Source organism: Thunnus maccoyii, chromosome 14 (genome assembly GCF_910596095.1).
Source record: "Thunnus maccoyii chromosome 14, fThuMac1.1, whole genome shotgun sequence".
NCBI lineage: Eukaryota > Metazoa > Chordata > Actinopteri > Scombriformes > Scombridae > Thunnus > Thunnus maccoyii.
In genome coordinates this window covers 11,328,254-11,348,148 of record NC_056546.1, presented here as the reverse complement: position 1 = coordinate 11,348,148, position 19,895 = coordinate 11,328,254, and the positions used below count along the sequence as shown (strand labels likewise).

Sequence of the window (19,895 nt, the reverse complement as noted above, 5' to 3'; positions counted from 1 at the left end):
ACGCAACCAATTTCCATTCTTATGTCTCTCGCTCCGTTTCTCCCTCGTCAACAGGTGGACTGGGAAAACTTGCAGAGTGGAGTGCTGTTGCCATATCAACCAATGCATTGGATCAAGGCATTAGATTACTCAGTCCAAGAGCAATCTGAAATAAGATACACGCTTTTACAAGATGAAAGTACAGTGCATCATGAATTAATGGCAAAGTGGTATCTTAATATCTTGTCATGGGGATTTTTGAAGAATTGCAATACATTAACGTTACCGTGTACAGAGCGCCATAACAGCCAAATGGTTACAGAGCAACGTCCCAGGTTCGAATCCGCCTGGAACCCTTGTTGCATGTCATGCCCCTCTCTCTCCCCCTTTTGTTTCCTACCTGCTTATTTACTGTCAACTGTCGAATAACAAAAATGTCCAAAAACATATCTCAAAAAACAAAAATAAAAAAACATTGCTGTGCAAGAATGACAACCATGGAAAGCAAAGCTAGTTTGTTGTACATGCACACACATATCCTGTACATGCACACACACACACACACACACACACACATACAAGGAACTTACCAACCACATACAAGCATCTGACAAAAGCACACAGTCTGTTTGTGCTGGAAGGAATGTGACTGTGTCCAAGGGTTTCCATTTTTGCGCTGTTAACAGGAGGCTTTGTTATGGCAGTGAGTGGGCATGCAGTGAGTCAGTGAGGGACAACTATTCAATGGGGAGATGCCTCATTTTTCTACCCTCTCTTCCTGTTTGCATGGCCTGCCAGGGTGTTGCTAGGAGGAAGCTGGCACGGCCAGAAATGATGACATCGCCTTGATAGACATTCTCCTGCTGTCCATGGGAGAAGGGAGAGATAGAGAGATGATCTGAAACACTGCCACCTCCTACTCCACCACTCTTCCTCTCTTTCTCCCCCCAAGGCAATCTACTTCTCTTCTCTTCCTACTTACGTCCTTTGTATGTTTTTGTAGTGCTTTTAAGGCATCTTTTTCTGATTGTGATAGTGTTCTTATAAAGGAGAGATAAGTTTTTGAGGGCTAAGACTCTAAGTGGCTAAAAATCACTCCAGCCAATCTTATTTTTCCCAGAGGGTGTGTTGGTTGTTTGTTTTGCTGTATGTGTAAGTGTGTGTGTGTACTTTTGTTCAATTTCTACCTGGATGGAGTCTGAGACACCTTGTTACCAACCATACCTGAGGGCCAACCACATCATCATTTGGAAGTTAGTGTGTGGGTGTTGCTGTTCCCGTGTGAAAATGTTGAAGAAATGCTCCCTCCTGTCATCCATCTGTCTTCGCATTTCTGCAATGAAAAAATCTACTGCTCTTTTAGCTGAAGATATGATCCAATCTGGTCTTGTAAAGGCTGGTTTTAAATATGACTCTCTTCTCATGGATTTAGACACTAGACCTGCAGTTTTTTTTTCTTTTTCCCATAATTCTCTTATTGAAAAGCAGAAGATGATCCTGAGACATGATGCTCAATATATTACTGTTTTTCAAGAACCATACAAAAGATCACGGCACTGTAAAGGCTCCCACATATACATGGAACAAACATAATGAACGAGAACATGCATTATGTAATGCCCTATGTGGAAGTCTAGCCATATGCTTATCATTTTTAGGAGTTGCTTTCCAGACTTGGAAAACATGACTAACCCTGACCAGCCGATCACAGGAAATTACCCGCTTCTGATGACTGACCCCCTCCTGTGGACACGTATACCATCCAGAGGGCTATTAGCTCTCCCTGCATGGTATCTATCGAGTTATTTAAAGCCAGCATGAAGTCAGTTACTTAAAAGTTTAGCGGGATCAGTCCTGAGGATAAGGGTGATCCGTTTTGGCTTAAATACAGCAGTGAAATGGTTAAAGGGGAGGTATCATGCACATTTCCAGGTCTATTTTTACACTCACTGGCCACTTTATTAGGTACACCTATGCAATCTAATGCAATCCAATACAACAGCTCTGCCATAAATTCTACTTTTACAAAGCTTATACATTTTCAGGTTTTGTTGACATTGTCAGAAAGGTGATAATTCTACTTTATGTTTATTATTGAGATCATAGTGAGACGTGGTGGTGTACTGGAGTGCATTATATTGAAAAATGTTCCTAATATTTTGTCTGCTCCGTTAACATACAAAATATTAGGAAAACCATTCAATATAAAGCACCCCAGTACACCACCACTACCCACTATGACCTCAGTGATAAAAATAAAGTAGAATTATCACCTTTGACAAAGTTAGAAATTTTCTAAACAAATCGAAAGTAATTCTGGTGGAAAGTAGTTCTGGTGGTTAGATTCAACAGAACAACAACTAGCTTTGTCACAAAATCTATCATTGATAAACTACTGTAGTGACCAACATGGCTAAAAACTAGTCAAATTCAAGGCGTCTCCCCCCACTGACTCCCCAATCTTGTGCATCGTGCATGCTGTTGTTCTCACTGAGGTTGACCCCTGAAACTTCTCCACATCTCAGACAGAAAAGGGCAAAATAAGTTTCCCTTTTATTGGACTTATAACCCTTTGGAGGTTGTGTTTGTTGTAGCGCTTGTAGGCCAGGCTGGAAGCATTACTGCCGGGTCCTGAACCTGGGTCACAGCAGTGGTGGTGCTGCAGATTTTGAACCACTCACATACACACACAAATACAGTGTGTCAGCATTCAAGGCAAGGCATATGGGGATGTACCAAACCTGCATGACAGGCAAAAGACACTCAAACACACAATCAATTACATGCACTGTAAATGCTATGAAATGAACACTGCAATTATTTACACAGCACTAGTATGCTTTTCATTCCTTTACAAGAAAAGTAAACATGCAGTGATTGAAGTGACAGCGGAAAAAACTGGAGCTGCATAATGCTTTTTAAACATGTGTGAGGCAAACAAAATGACTATGTGTCTCAGAGTGACATGATAATGCGAGATGATTAACCTGCTGTGCCTCGTTCAAGTGAAAGAATGAATCATTCACATTGCCTTGGGTTTGAAAAGGCTTAAAGATGTAAACAGCACATTAACGGTGTCCTCTTCATCACCTCTTTCTCTGAGTGATGTGATCCTCCTTAACCTGTTCAACTTTCATGCAGGTGAAGTACAAAACTCAATGGCCTGGTCAGAATCCTCTGTGGAGGATAAAAACCTCTTCTGTGCTGTGATCATAGTTCAATCTAAAGTTAGTGATGTCTTTGTGAGACACGCTTTCAGTTCCACAGAGTACACACAACTACAGATCAAAAATCTAGTTCAAGCCACAAAACGAACCCAAAAACTGACAATCTAGAGAGGGTTTTGCATCCTATACTATTTCAAACATAGTTCACCCCATAAATGTGAATGCAACCAGTGTACAGACAGTTTCTACAACAGGATGCATATTCTATAGACATACTATAACTCTACTCTGCAAAAAGATGGTTCTGTGGGATAAAGATCTAATTTTGGTGTTTGTTTGTTTTAAGTAGAATATGATACATATACATTGTGTTCACATTTACACAAATGGGTTAAATCTGTCCTTGCATGCAATGTAACAAGTAGATTGATGCTTTAATTTGAGAGATGACATAAATATTTACATTAATGTGCACACTGGTTTAGGATAAAATATTGTACATAAATTGTAACATATTTATTTTCTATTTATATACCTTTCATAGAGTGTCTCTATGCATGGCAATGTCAGCCAGTCCACAACTTTGGTCCAGACTCAAATATCTAAACAAATATTTGATGCATGGCCATGAAACTTTCATTTTTTATTCATGGTACTTAAAGGATGAATCCTAATTACTTTGGTCATCCACTGAAATTTCCTCTAGTGCCATCATCAGGTTGACATTTATGGTTTTTAGTGAAATGTCTCGACAAATAGTGTATAGATTGCCATGAAATAAAAACCTATCAAGTCTCACTCTTAACAGATGATAATCACAGTTAAGTATGTCTAATGTCACCTCACAGTGACACTGACAAATGACACTGTCAAATAAAATAAAAAGAGTCTGTGTTGGACTCCCAGCTCAGTTCTAAAATGTCAGTGCACTGCGGGGTGCCTCCCTGGCTTTTAGTTGCTCTATACAGTGCTGTCAACAGGGGAGGCCATCACAATGTACCACAGACCAAAGTCATGCGTAATATTAACACATTTGTGATACGATTCTAAACTCAATGTTAAGCCTATGTGTGAAAATTACTATGAAGGGTTGCCATGGTTTTTATATGTTTGGGAGCCATTGCTGTAGAATAAGATGGGACAGTAATATTTTGGGACATAGATGTTCCAGCAAGAGGGATTTACATGTTAACAAGAAACTGTGCTTCTTGTGCCTGGTTTTGGATTTGCATATGCTGAGTCGGTCATGTTGCTTGGTGTGGTATTGAGTGTTTCTGCTAATTAGATGCTCTTCACATTGAGATAATACAGAGAAAAAAGGGAAGTGATGAATTTCGTGGCACAAGATTTCAAAAGCTTGTTCTGGAAGTGATTAAATCAACAATGACAACTTGTTTTGATATGACCTGTAGAGAACTCATCTACTTGTAAAGGGTTGGTACGATAGAAATTAGGCCCACTCATCCCTGGAGTGACCTTAGAATGATTTGTCTTGTTTTGGTTTGTTGGTTAGATAACTTAACAAATGCTGGCCTACTTAACACTGAAACACATATTTGACTAATTTTAGAAAGAAAACAAACAAAAAACAAATCAGCTATTTATCTAAGACTTATCTCTTTATCTTCAGCTGAAACAATCTGTGAGTAAGACAGACAGATCTTCGGTGCTCTCATGTGTGTTTTCTCATCACACCAATTAGCTACAGAAGTGCATCACTCCATTTAAAGGCATTAATATGTTAAATGTCCCATGTAAAAAAGAGTAACAGCTTGCTCTCAGCAGCAATGTCTTAGATCAAGTATTGTTAAAAGGGAAAACCGTCGATGAATGAACACAGAAACGAGTGAGTCAAAGAACAAATCATAATGAGATCAAATAAGCAGAGTAATCATGCAAAAGCTTGAGATGATTTTCGCTGTACAATAAAGTAAAAGTCGGTTTGATGTACTGTATATTTATATTGGCATGCATATTTGACCCAATTTTCAGTGACGCCTGCATGTTTTGCCATCTATACTCTTTTAGGCTTTCACTCATGAGGTTTAAGCTGGGTTTTGATTTCACTCAGAGAGAGCTTACACACTAGCTTAGCCTCATCTTTGGATAAAATCCATGTTTCCTGGGCATGATAGAGGACCCATGGCAGAGAGAGAGAGAGAGACAGAGAGTCGGAGACCAAGTGAGGAAGACTGAGGAGGGATTCTTGTGACAGATGGTATCCGTGACCTGTGGGCAGTAATGCAAATAATGGGTCCCAAATACATTTTGGCATCTCTTCATCAATGAGGCTAGTGAGCCGAGTCTGCAGTTTCAAATGACTTCGCCCCTCTTGTCTTCCATACGGCCTGAGATTTCACAGCGGCTGCTCCTTTTTTTTTTTTTTTTCTCCCTGCATTATCTCTCCTTCTGCCTTCCGCCATCTCCATCACCCTGCTTTCTCTCTCGTCGTCATGCTTGCTCAACAGTTCATTCTGCTTCACCCTTTTACTCTCACTAGACTCCTATTCCACCCCCATCCCCCCTTTCCACCCTTCACCCCCACCGTCTCTCTCCTCCCTCAGTAAGAAGTCGGAGATAGCTGAGCAGCATTGCTTTGGCTGACTCCTGTTTAGCCTCTAATAGGATTTACTTGGGAGCTGATTTTCTGCTCCTTGTCTTCTGTCCTGGAATGAAGTCCTCCTGCTTCTGATGGTGCAGGTGGTGGGTAGTAAATTATACACACTTCCCTCAGAGCTAGTCAGCATCAGAAGTGAGTGGAAGGGGGGGATACAACCTCCCATCCCCAGCCTATTGTCAACACCAACACCACCTCTCACCACACCACAGCACCATGTTTTCAAAAACCTCCACAAAACACAAACCTCAATCTGTAAAACCACCACAACACTTACAGCATATAACCACACTCATAAAGGCATGTATTCATACCAGGATGCACAAACAAACAAATCCTACCATTCATACACCCACTCTGCCTCCATCACCCTCCCCATCTCTGTCATCTCGCAGCACACTTTAGGCAGCTCAATAAAGTCGAAGCATAACAGTGTACACAAAGAGAAATGATGCTAGTAACATGTGGGACGTCGATGTATTACAACGGATGGAGGTCGAGGGCCTCATCAGCATCAATCTGACTGGACAGGACATATCCTTTGGGCCACCTCTCTCTCTCTCTCTCTCTCTCTCTCTCACCATGTCTCAGTCTCACTCAGTCTCTCTCACTCTAACAGGTAGATTAGTATTGATGGCCAATCCCCAGCGGTGGTTGGGGGCTGTTTGGGGTCGTGGCAAAGCACTAACATCTGTCACAGTGTTCTCTGTAGCTCATTATAAATCTGTCACACCAGAGAAGACAGGAACATGAATAAGACATGGGGCTGAGAGACCTGTGATAGAGAAAACATATGTTGTGTGTTCATGTGTATGTATAACAAGCAACTCCTTATGTGTGATGTGTGTAGGTGTTCTGAGATATACATTTCATGCACTTTTAGCCATTTGTCATACATCAGATGCCACTGTCATATTGGAAAATCAATACAGGTGCTAAAGGTCTTCCAGACCACAATTGTAGGATAGATGGCCGAGATAGATGACACGTTTGTTGTCTGACAGCGCAAAATCACCCAAATAAAATTCACTCGTGCCACATGATGCAAGTTTCATCCTGGACAGAACACACAGTCAAACATCAATCAAGATTTTTATGCACTTTGCCCATTTAAAATGTATCCACTTTTCTTCACAAACAGACAGCCATCATAACACCCAGAAGCCAATAATCAGAAACTATCCTCAATCAAACAAGGCAGTGTAACAAGTACAGAGAATACTTTGAAATCAGTCCTCAGCTGTCTGTCAGTGAGACAGCAAGAGGAGTGCGATGAATACATAAACGCACAAAGACCCAACATGACTGCCACTCTCTCTAATTAGTGCAATACAGTAATTCTGTTTACATCACAGACCAAACAGAATTTCCCCATTTCCTGAAAAACCTGTGAAAATCTGTTGAAAGATTATAGCAAACAAAGCATCGCGTTGCACTCTCTCTCCTCATTTATTTATTTATTTTCAGATATCTGTACTGTTCCTCGCTTCCCAACGAGGCAGGCCCTGTGTACCCAAATTAAATGATTACTAAAATCCCAGCTCATGGTGACAATCAGTACGCTGCCGATGATTCCTTTGAATACAGATCAGACGTAGCATTTAAGTGAATTGATGTTTTTCTTGAAGTTAATCGACAGGCCAAGCCTTCTGACTCCAAAGCCAAAATCACTTTCAAAAGTCCTCACATCTTTTTTCTTCAATAATTGGATGTTTAAAAATGTCTCTGTGCTCCTTTTGGAGAGGAGTCTGAGAACTGCCAAAAGAGACATCTGGTACAAATGTAGAGACTATGGGACACAGAGTTATCCCACTGCAGGAGAGGAATTCTGACTGGCTGTGCTGCTTCTGTATGGCACAGAGGACAAAACCTGTAGCCTTACTAAGCAGATCCAACATTTAACAGACTTGACCTCTCTGTCTCCCTCATATCCTTCCCTTCTCTTTCTCTCTCTCTCTCTGTTCCCTCTGTGGCAGGAGCTGCTCAGCAGTTGCCAGACATTGCTGACTCTGGCTATTCTAAAGAAAAGCTAGAGGAATACATATTCTTTGGTGTGTCTGTCAGCCCACGGTGGACTACAGGTCCCATAGGGCTTCCCCTATGCCATCCGCACTGTGTGGTATGAATGGCACGGGTAGAGAAGGACAAGTAGAGGTTTGTTTAAACCACAGAACTGCACAGTCAGTTACATAACAGATGTAACGTCACTCAAAGATGACCTCTTTAACAGAAAAAATAGTATTTTGCCTTTGAAATCTCTTCCAGATGGTAACACAAGTCGATAACGGATGCACATGGAAGAAAGAATGAATATAGCAGCAGTGGACTATAAGCAGTCCACAGGGAACTAAACCATTGCAGCACTTAACATACTGCAACACGCAATAACAAGGCAAGTATCAACACATCCACGCTCTCTGATATACTGAGAATCACACATACTTCATTTCACTGTTGCACAACAAATGCATAAACTGTCCTCAATTATGCAAAGTCCACACAAGCCCCAGCGGCAACATAGGCATCTCTCACTGTGTTATCAGAAGCTCAAGCCAAGCAGGATGGCACCAATTCAAGACACAACGCGTCAGGTTATCAGGAGGCAGGACATCCATTTCAGGTGTGTGTTTGTGATACAGAGTGTGTGTCTTTCTGTGCTCATGTGTCTCAGGCAGTCATTCACCCTATCTGAAATGTGAAAAAAGAAAAAAAAAATCCTATCTGCCGTATTTTAGATATGGCAGATAAGATTTGTAGGGCAATGCAATAGCAATGCCAAAGGGGAATGGCTCAGTGTGTATGTATTGTTTGGATGGTGGAATGGTGCATACTTACTATTATTCTTTATTTGTATGTAAGTGGTTCCTGACCTTTTTTTGTTTGATGTATCACCAGAGGCCCATCGAATGAGCTCAAGTACTTTTTTAGCTACCAGTCATGTTCCACATGTCTTAAATTGACTTGATATCAAAATGGATGCTATTTGACATTACTGATTATATAAAGATTGATATTATTATTATGATTTTTCATACAAGACAGGGTCATCCTGGAATTGTCGATTTACAATATCTAGTCTAGGTTTGTTTCTGCTATTTTTCTTTTGCCAGGCTACTACCGCTTGGGAGGGCAAAAGCTTGTCTTTTCAACCATTTTTTTTCATTACTTTTTTGTATTTAAAAATCCTAAATAGTTTTCATACACTTGTCAGTAACAACTGATTCAGGTTAGTAGGAAGTGTGTCCTGTGCAGTTGGCCTATAATAGCTTGTCACAATAAATATACTGTAATTTAATATGTTTTTGTTTTTTTTGTTTTTACTAAAACTTAATCTCTATTTTTTTTAATTAGCTGAGCTACTTCACAATCTTTCCATACACCACCTGGCTACTACAGAAGTAGCCCCAGCTTCTTCTAGACAGGCATTAAAGGTGCAGTGTGTAGAATTTAGTGGCATCTAGCAGAATGGAATTGGCAGAAGGAATATAGATTTCATAAGTACGTTTTAATTAGTGTATAATCTCCCGAAACAAAGAATTGTTGTGCTTTCCTTAGAATGAGCCCTTTATATCTACATAGGAAGCGGGTCCTCTTCCATGGAGCCCGCCATGTTGCACCGCCATGTTTCTACAGTAGCCCAGAATGGACAAACCAAACACTGGGTCTAGAGAGGGCCTTTTGTGTTTTTTGCCAGTTTCACAGCCACCGTAGGTTCTCCTACACACTTGGAAGGGGGGGGGGTATTCAGTTTGTTGCAATCTGTAACCTCACCTCCAGATGCCACTAAATCTTAAATACTGTTCCTTTAAATTTTGCTCTACCAGGACCACTTGTGTAGGTTTTTTTTGGCTCCCGTGTGCAAACACAAGCATCCAACTAAAGGTTAACCCTAAATGCTGAGTGGTGGGCCTCACATTGTGAAGAGATTAAATGGTGAAAGGTATACCTCTGCAGCAACATCACTTAGCTGATTAAGGTACCAGCAGGCCTTTATACAGCCCATTGAGGAGCTTATGATGGATTAAAATAACCGTTGGGTAATTAACAGGGGCCAGTAAAATGGCCTTATCATCCCCCCTCTGTGTAGAGCTGGTAAAAAGACATAAAAACACAAACAAATCCATTACCAAGATTTATGCAGCATTATTAAATTCACCGGGACAATAATAGTGAAAGGGCAGCATTCCATCACATTTAGAGCATGGCAAGTAATGAGTTGTCATAAGCAGAGAATCACATGGAGGATATTTCATTACCCATGTCAACACTTTCAAATGGTCCATTATTTCAATTTTTGTCATTACAGATTGTGATTGGAAGATAAAAAAAGAAAAAAAAAACAAGAATTGCACTGCAAGTTCATCAAAGTATATTGGCTTCCAGGAAAAGAAAGGGCAAAGAATTAAATCCTCCTTGACGTTACCTTGGCAGGGGTTAGATGAAAATGGAGGGTCACCAGTGGTGTGGTGTGTGAGGAGAACTCAGTGAGACAGAACACTCAACAAATTACTGCACATTAGAGGAGCAGGAAACTACCTCCACTAACTGTGGCCAGATGGCTGAGCTTTCTATCTGCTTTGTTCCAAACATTTTCTTTAAAATGCAATGGTAAACTGCAGGGGGTTGACAAAATAATGTGAACACCTCATAAAAAAAGAAAAAACATTGCAATTACTGCTACATTAGACTGAATGACATTCAGCAGAAATTGTAAAACTCAACAGTATATGATATATACAGTATGTCCAACATATCCATGTTGATTATTTTGTTGATGTTTGTCATATTGTCATGACTGTTTTTAAGATTTTTTTTAACTATTCCAGGTGGTCCAGACTGAAATATCTCGACAACTATTGGATGGATTGCCATGAAATTTTATACAGACATTCGTGGTTGCCAGAGGATGAATCCTAATGACTTTACATGTAGCGTCACATTTATGGTTTTGAGCTAAATGTCTCAACAATTGGATGGATTGTCATTAAAGTTAGTACAGATATTCATGATACTCAGAGAATAAATCGTAATTATGTTAGTGATTCCTCAACTTGTCCTCTAGCACCATCATCAGGTCAATGTTTGGTCTATGACCAAATACCTGCAAAAACATTCCCTTCAGCCTTTGTGTTTAGTGCTAATTAGCAAATGTTTAATTAGCAAATGCACAGCTGCGTCTAAGTAGAGCCTCACAGAGTTGCTAGAGTGCCTGTCGACTCTCAGTCTTGTTAAAACTTGCTGTATTTTGACACCTGCACCTGCAGGTGCTACAACAGGGATTTGACTTTTTTGGCTTTCTGTTAGTTGTCTTATGTTGCTTTGAAAACTTGCACATAAAGTGCTGAGTGTCAGAACTCTTATCGCTGTGATTAAGTAACTTTAGCATTATAGTCTCTTTGTCTATGCTCTAATATTACAAATGTTGCACATACATGATATGGTTCAACTCTATCCTATCATAATTCTTCCTTACAGGCAGCTAAACTTTTCTTGAAGATAGAAGAAATATTTATGGGTTCAGATTTACATAATCACACAACAAGGTGGCAGCCTCCCCTCTCTACTCTGCCACTTCCTTTGAATAAACTGGTACAAGACAGGAAAGGATATAAAAGCTCTGTTTCTTATGCATACTCATGTGCCCTAGAGGATAAAACTTCTACTTTTAAATTAAGGTGGGAAGAAATCTCAAGATGTATGAGAAACCAGTTAAAATGCAACGTTGTCACAGCCTGAATCAATTGTCATTCATCTAATACTATACTCTTGAGTAAAACAAACAATATTTCCCATTGTATTGTATTATAATATGCAAATTATGTACTGTCACCACATCTGCTGTGGTCATACTCTGAACTCAACTCTCAACTTTCTAAGATCATTACTGACTTAGAAATATAGTAACATTATTACCCCACTTGATAAGAGCGTCAATAACATGTACGGATTCAGATTTATATAATCACACAACAAGGTGGCAGCCTCCCCCCTCTACTTCCATCTGAGTAAATTCAGTATAATTTAAAAAAAACAACCTGCTTTTGCACCATTTATCTTGATTTCTATACAGCACAAGAACTGAAGGGGAAATGTGACGGATATGGGCTGGGGTTGTTGCATTGACCATGTTTTGTTTTTGTTGTGTTCCTGTGTCAGCATCTAAAAAACCATGATGGCAGGCATCTGTACATGAGAGATAGATATTTTTAGATAGTTTTCTCTCCCGATGTTGAAATCTCTCTATTCATTCTCTCCAAGTTGCTCTCGCTTATAAATAGGACAGTATCTGTCAGTTGTGTGGTCAGGTGGTGTATCCAGTCAGCTTGACAGCAAGCTGTCATATTTAAACGATAAGAGTGTGGGAGGACTGAATAGTTGCGCATTTCTGTGTGCATGCTGTCTATGTGACATCCTCGTTAATATATGTTCCACTGGTACAAGGACAAAGGAAGCTAAATAAGGACAAACATGACGCTGCAGCTACACCTCTCACAGGGATGGCAAATTTTCCTCATCACCTCACATCTAACTCCTCCTGCTTTTCTTATGTCCACTCATGTTTATTCAAGTCTTGATCTCAATTCACTTCTCTCTTTTTTCCATTTTTTTCCTCCACTGTTGCTGGTACTCATGGTTATTCTTATCCTCATTGCTCTTCTCACCCCTCATTTCCCTCCCTTCCTCTTTTCTGCTGCCACTTACTGTATATTCTCTTCCTCTATTATCTCAGGCTCATTCCCCTCACTCACCCCCACCCCCTCCCATCCCTGTTTATTATCACCCCCCCTCTTTGCCATGTGGTGGCAAGGTCCCGACTGCCACTCACAGTAGGATGGCAGTGAACAAAAGAGCAAAGCAAAAGGTCAGCTTATCCTGGTTGTCACTCAACACTCACCACCCTGCCTTGTGTCTTGTGCAAGAATCCGGGGCCACCCATTGATCCTCGCGTCATCGACTGCACATTATTCCAGAAACCGGATGCTCCCTAATCACCCACTTCTGCGAATATTTGATTGTCAGGAGCCTAACTGTAAACAGTAATTAAGCATGTTAAATGATACCCAATCAAGGCTTATGCAAGGCAGTTCAATCAGAGGAAATAAGCTCTGAATCATTTTCAATGAGGAATAACAAGCTCTGTACTCTCTTTACATTTTTGCTTTTTTTTATTTTATTATAAAACATTATCTATAGCTACTGCATGCCTTTTAGCTTTTGCACAGACATGACACTGTGTTGTTGTCAAGAGGATTGTCAAATCAAAACAACTTAATGAAACAACAAGACAATTAATATGAGTATGAGTTCAGAAGCAGAGATATGTGGGACTATTATAGGTGTATTTTCCACCACGTGTAGGTGTAAAGTGGTTAAATTCACTCCATCTTTGACTACACTACTGAACTAATTAGAGAACTGCACAAATGGCAAATGATTTATTGGCTGTATAATTACTACACTTTTGCATCTCAAGCGACAGTGACTGATAAATTAGGAAAGTCACACATGTGCGTAATAAATGTTTTATTTCATCTCTGCAGCGGCAAGATGGAATATCTCCTATATATACTTCAGATTTATTTAAACAACTTGAATGCCAGAGTCTACAAAAGCACTGTAAATTAGAATAGATATCAGTGATATTGTTAAAGACCACAGCTAAATGACACTGGATAATTATAGCAAAAGGTAGGACATATTTTCATCTTTCTGTGCCTGTCAGGGGCACTATGAATAGCAATGAATCATCAAGGCCTTTGTGCAACTGAGGATAAAAGTACAGGCAGGTAACTAAGTGCAGGGGACATAAACAGCCTTTGAAGGTCCCTTGGATCCTATTAAAGTCTTCATGATTCATTTTAGCAGAAGAATTTTTAATTACTTTTGCAGCCAACAGTAGGGGAGGGTGGGGTAAGATGAGCCAGTGGGTAAGTTGACCCACCCACTGTATCTAGACAACTGTCTATCTTGCTGTGATGGAGAAAAGCACATGAGAGAAGTGGCAAGTGTTTTACTTTTTACACAAAAAACAGTTTTTTGCTGGTCAAAGTAAATTTTCTTCATGTCAGGTATAGTGACTGTTATGTCAAAGGAAATTTATCCAAGTCAAAAAATATGTATTATACATGTTGGTGATTTGCTTACGTATAAAACTATGTGAATAACTTAGTTAAAGATTAGTTTGAATTGCTAAGCTAGGCCATTTTTTTCCAAAATGGTGGCTATGGGGCAAAGTGAGCCAGTGGTTCAACTTAAACTTAAACATTGTTGAAAAGCTATCATGCCAAGAACCTACATGAGAAAAACCAACTGGGGCTCAACACCCCTTGAAGAGATGGAGAGAGCAGCCAATGATGTCAAGAATGGAAAATCCACCAGATAAGTGGCAAAAGACAGAAATGTTGACAGATCATAAAAAGTAAGTAAAAACAGTAAGGTACAGTGGGACAGCAGAAGCAAAGAGGGTCCTCAGAGGATTTAGAGAAGGAGCTTGTAAACCATATGAAGGAGCTGGCTGACCAGTTCCATGGCCTTACTCCGAAGAAATTCTGTGAACTGGTATTGGAATTGGCAGAAAGAAACAACATTCCTGTCCCCAGTAACTGGAAGGAGAAGGGTTTAGCAGGTAGGGTGTGCTGGAAATTATATGACTCATTAGGCAGGGGTTTTCTACTAGTGCATACAATGTCCAGCTGGGTGAAAATAATAGTGCTGCTGCTGCTGCTCAACAGTGTGACGTAAACTTGTCTATCACACATTTTTAAGGCCATATTTTACTTATGATACAATAGAATGGAAAATAAAGCATTTTTCAAAAAAGCATCTGTCCTTTTTCTTTTCAATTTTCTTCAGCCTTCAGTCATCTTAATATAATTAAAACTGGTAAAAACACTGAATAAAGCAGTTAGCTCAGCTTGTTTCTAGGTGCTCAGCTTGTTTTTAGGTTAGGATTCTTTCCGTGTTCATCGTTTTCAAGGTTTTTACCGGGAGCCGAATTATCCGCAGAGGTCTCCTCCTCATCAAAACAAACCAGTGATTAAAACCAGTAAAAACACTGAAAGTAAGAAAGTACTCGGCTGGAAATGTTTTAATGTCCGGCCATCTGGCTGACAGCCGGCACTTATGGAAAACTCTGATTAGGTCAGCATAGACTAAATTATCTTGTGTAGTTTAATACAGCACCATGATAGAATGAATTATAGCCTATTTCTGTGGGTTGAGATTGGTTCAAAAATTTTATGGCACACCAATGTCTCTCCTGTCGTATGCCTGAAGCAACATCTTTGGGAAGAGCTTCAGCCTTCAAGGTGGCTGGCACCGCCTTTGCATTCAAGGAAAATGATGAGGCATCGTTCCCACTGAGTGATGAGTTTAAAAAGCTACGTCAATCTCCAAATACTGCAGGAACTGCAATAAGGGAGCAACAATTCATATTTCTCTGCAACCTTGATGAATGGAATGTTGAATAATTGTTTTTGTTTGTTCAGTGGTCTTAAAAAGTCAGATGGTCAGTTTATCCCCAGCTGACTCAACTAACTCACTTGGATCAACTTACCCCTAAGGGGCAAGTTGAACCACAGGAACACTTTTTTTCTTCTTGGGAAGTCATACTTTTAGGCCCCTTTGTCATAGATGCGCTCTTACAATTTCATTTGATAGGAGACATCCTGAAATAAAGGTAGATGTTTTCATTCTACTTCTGTCTCATTTTTCCTTACCTAGAGGACAACATACGTAAAAACTGGGTCATCTTACCCCACTCTCCAACATATGGGACCACCTGTCAGTGAATGAGAGGCGTAACCTTGACTAAAATAATTTCATTGCTAATTTCCTGTCTGTTGTGTGGAGATGTGTACATTCTGGGCACTCACGAGAATCCAAATGAAGCAGACAAAACATTACAAGGGAAAAAAAGCTGAAGGCTGATGAGCAATGTGCATGAACAAGATTGTAGTGTTCATCCGTCAATGAGACATAAAAGCCAGGAATATTTTCCTCTGCTGCGATTACATAAGTTCATTATCGGTGCTGGAATTACATTTGATCATCTTTGAATGATTTTATTTAGCATAACAAATTATCTTAAGCTGCTGTGATCTAACTCAATGCTTCCACCTAGCTTTTCAACCACAGAAGACACCTTGCTTAGGTACAGTGGCACAGCGCTTTGCAGGTGGCAACACACACACACAGACACACACTCAAATAGCCGTTTCCATGATTCAAAGAGATATGTATCATCATCACTGCCTGCTCCTCTAACCATCACACTAACTGGTCAACAATGCCTCATGGCCCAAAATATGTCCAAGATCAGCAATCAGGAGTTTTATACAGAGACTGAGCGAAAAAAGACCACCTTCCTAACCCCGCAGCCCCAAGTAATCAAATAAAATAGCAGGGGCAAAAAATAAATGATCCAGTGGGGATTCACGCTTACCTTCCTGCACAGCCTGGAAGGGGTTGTTAGGCTCAATAAGTTTCACAGAATGGGTGATTTTCTCGCTTTGCAGAATGTCATCATTCAGACTCAGGTCTGAGATGGCAAGTTGGAAAATCTCGTCATCTCTCACAGCATTTTCCTCAAATATGGCACCTGTTGAGTGAAAAAAAAAAACACAGCTTATTTGTGGGGTAAGAAAAACGGTGTGAAGTGTGGTTCCACTGTTGAGTTAGAGATGGAGGAAGTGGCGAATGAGCTGCACCTTCACTGATCGACAGTCAATATTATATAGTATAGTATGCCGGAGCATTTTCATTTTACTGTCCACAACCTGTCAAAGTTATGCTTAACTGAATAATGATATGTAAAATTTACTTTTATTTCTGTGCGGTTAATTTGGACTTGAAGCTGTGGAACATATGTGTGTCTCCAGTGCACCCTGACAAGATTTCAGCACCATGGAGAGCGACACGGTCAGCCCACATAAAGCCTGTATTATTTGACTCATAAAGTAGCCAAACTTATGAAATAAATAGCTGTCACGTCTATTAGATCAATGGCACCCTACCCAATAAGCATTATAGGCCTTGTGTGGGAGGCATGCTGAAGCTTAACTGTCTCCCTCTCCCCCTTCCTCTCCTCTTTCTGTTTATCAAAATGGCATCAGTTGTTATTGAGAGACGCACATATATCATTTAAAAAGGTTTCAGCAAACGAGAAGCATGATTGGGGTACCCTAACGTTATGCAGGGCATCAGCCAATATTATCTGGATTGAGTCCCACCGCTGTATTAAGCCAGTGACTGAGCACCTGCTGCTTGCCAGACTGTTGCAGTAAACTGTGAGCAGCAGCAGCAGCAGCAGCAGCGGAGGAGCACCGAGACGAAATTTGCTCACAGTGACATTGACATTTTTATCTCAGATTACAACGCCAGTCATTATGATCGGCTACGTGACTGTATGCATGAAAGGGGGGCACAAAGCTAGATTATTATTCAGCGTGGAGAGGGGGGGTCATCAATCTATTTCAAAACTATAAAATGGGATGTAATCCGATATTTATGGACAAATATCAGGTCTGAATTATTTGTCATGATGAGTTTAGAGGATCCCCCATCTCAGCCCTGGTTTGAAGTTTGAGTACAAAGAGGCTCTATGCGTTTTGCATCTCTAAAACGAAACTCCACTGACATTCCCTCTGTCTTGTTATTGACATTGCAGTCACGTTCCGGTGAAAGTTGAGGCTTCTCGGGTAAAGACAAGAGGTAGCTTGGTCTAAAAAAGCCTCAGTCACTTGGCTGTTGGACATTCATTTCGTCAAGCTTCATCGGAACAGGCCTTTCTGCTTACTGTAATCCGTGTTTTCAATACAGAATTGCAATTTACAGGCCGACAGTGGCGAGGTTTAGATCAGATGCCAACATGAATGCAGTGATCTGCCGTCGAAAAGTGTAACAAATGTCTGCTCAAAATGAAATAATAATGACACATAATGACAACACAGCTATGGCAGTAAAGGTCAGAGGCATGCCCGTTTACAGAACACCAACTTTTCAACTCGCTTGAGAGTCAAAGTGTTGCTTAAACACAGGATGCAAGCTGAATAGACTATTTATCCCGCCCTCTGACTAAAATCCTGTGATCAACGCAGTATGAGCTGGCTGCGCTTTGCCTTTTACACCTGCCTAACCCAAACTGCATGTTGTCTTATCGGACGCTTACCGATATGTATGATGGAGTCCGCTCTGGCCGAATTGCATTGCAATATCCACAGGGAAAGGCAGATCAGCAGCAACTCCATCTCGGGATTTCAGCAAGGCGGCTCATCCAAGCTCTGCTCGGCTGTCCTATACTGTCCAAATGGAGCACCCAAAGAAAAAAAGGAAAAAAAAAAAAAAAGAAGAAGATGATCAAAACCCACTGCAAAACAGAACCGCGGTCCTCCTTAAGCCAGCCCAGACCCGTAAGAAAACCCGACAGAAATTATCAGTTTTCTTTTCCTTTTTTTAACCAACAAAAAAGCCGACCGCAGGAAGGTGGGCTCAAAAAGGACGAGGTGGAACCGACGGGGACCCGAGGTAAGACTGAAAAGACAGGTAGCCCGGTGAGAGAGACCGGTGTTACCTCTCTCACTCTCGCCTCTCTCCCTGCGCTCCGGCGTCTAAAGCATGGCAAGCAGCAAAAAATGCGGAGGAGGGACACCCCTCTAACTACACACGGAGAGACTCTCACATACACACTCCGAAAAAAAAAACACTCTTCAGTCCTGTCTCGATCACGTGACTGCAGAGACTTCACGACTCGGCTGCTGTCCCGACAAGCCGGGTAGAAATGATTTGGACTAGCCAGAGAAAGACGCTTGGAGAGCCGATAACTAAACACATGACTGGAGGTTACAAGAGACAAAGCAAAAACTCCAGCAGCCTATATGACAAACCAAAAAGAAAGACAAGTGTGGGACAAAAGCTCACACGCAAAATCCAACATATTGATTGGCTCGAAGGGATGAAAAGTCGACGGAGGTGTAAACAGTTCACTTTTCGGAGAAGTTGGCGTTTCAAGGGAAGATGTGCGAGAGCAGAGAGAGAGAGAGAGAGAGAGAGAGAGACAGAGGCTGATTTTTCCTTCAGTGGCGACGGAGCGCAGCTGATGTGGCACAGAAAAGGATTTACACACCATGTTCCTCGGCGAGGGCTGATGGATGAGGGACAGACGTGACAGAAGCCACAACGCCTGACCGAGCCGGGGAACAGCTGGAAGGAGTTAACGGGGGAGCATTTTGCAGAGGAACAAACACAAAAATAGATCAGTTTTTTTGTTACAACTGCATGACCTGCTCGATTAATTGATTGTTGCTTCAACATAATTGACGCCCTCTTTGTTTTTCATCGCGGGATTATGGTAGTATGGTTGTTGGGGCTCATTTCGAGGACAGGCTTTTTTTAAAATATAAAATATGTCTTATGGGGTGCCGGCTACACGCCTCACAATGCCTGGCAGATTCCCGGCGTGTGTAGAGCTGTGAAGAAGAAGTCATGGAAAAGACGGAGTTTCTAGATAGGCATAATCTTACAATTAAAGGATATTTCTCGTGACTGCGATAAAAACGGAAATATCTCTTAATTGTTTGGTTAAGTCTGTCAGAGGCGCAGAGCACAAACTTTCAGCACCACCGACAGTGGACAGCGCCTTCACCAAACTGCCAAGACAAACAGGCACCTGTAGAGCAAACAGTCAACCATCCCACTTTCCACTAAATATCTTCCTCTGTTTTTTTGTTTATTCATTTTATTTGACGTCTTTAAATCTTGGTTGTAAAGTAAAACTGAAAAAAAATAATGCTTAACCCAACCCCCACTGCAGCCCACTTTTTTTTTTTATTCCAGAGGCAAAATTAAATAAATCCACCTCACTTTCATGTCACATGTGCTGCATCATGGTAATCATCTGGGTTTTCATCGCAGCGGAGAAACAAACATCCGTGCCTCCAAAGTTGTTGTAAAATCACACACTACCCCTACTGGCCACCCGTGGATACTGCAGCTGTGGCGGCGCAAAATATCTCAATTTTTCATACCGATTCATGTTGTGTTTCATGTGTGGTGGTGAGCCCAATTCAACACATTACTTTATGTGTCATTTACATCAAAAATAGACTAAATGGGGAGTTTTAAAAGACTATTTA

The 19,895-nt window shown here is 40.9% G+C and overlaps 1 protein-coding gene across 1 annotated transcript in view; it reads right to left on the bottom strand.

Annotated features, from left to right (window-relative positions):
* grid1a (glutamate receptor, ionotropic, delta 1a) overlaps window positions 1-19,662 on the bottom strand; it is a 261,978-nt gene extending 242,316 nt beyond the window's left edge. The window contains exons 1-3 of the mRNA XM_042433678.1: window positions 19,624-19,662; window positions 17,933-18,062; window positions 16,208-16,363 (exon numbers count right to left, since the gene is read on the bottom strand). Of these exons, the coding sequence (XP_042289612.1) occupies window positions 16,208-16,363; window positions 17,933-18,011 (235 nt within the window). The 5' untranslated portion in view covers window positions 18,012-18,062; window positions 19,624-19,662. The remainder of the gene's footprint in view (window positions 1-16,207; window positions 16,364-17,932; window positions 18,063-19,623) is intronic.
* Between the last annotated feature and the right edge of the window lie 233 nt (window positions 19,663-19,895).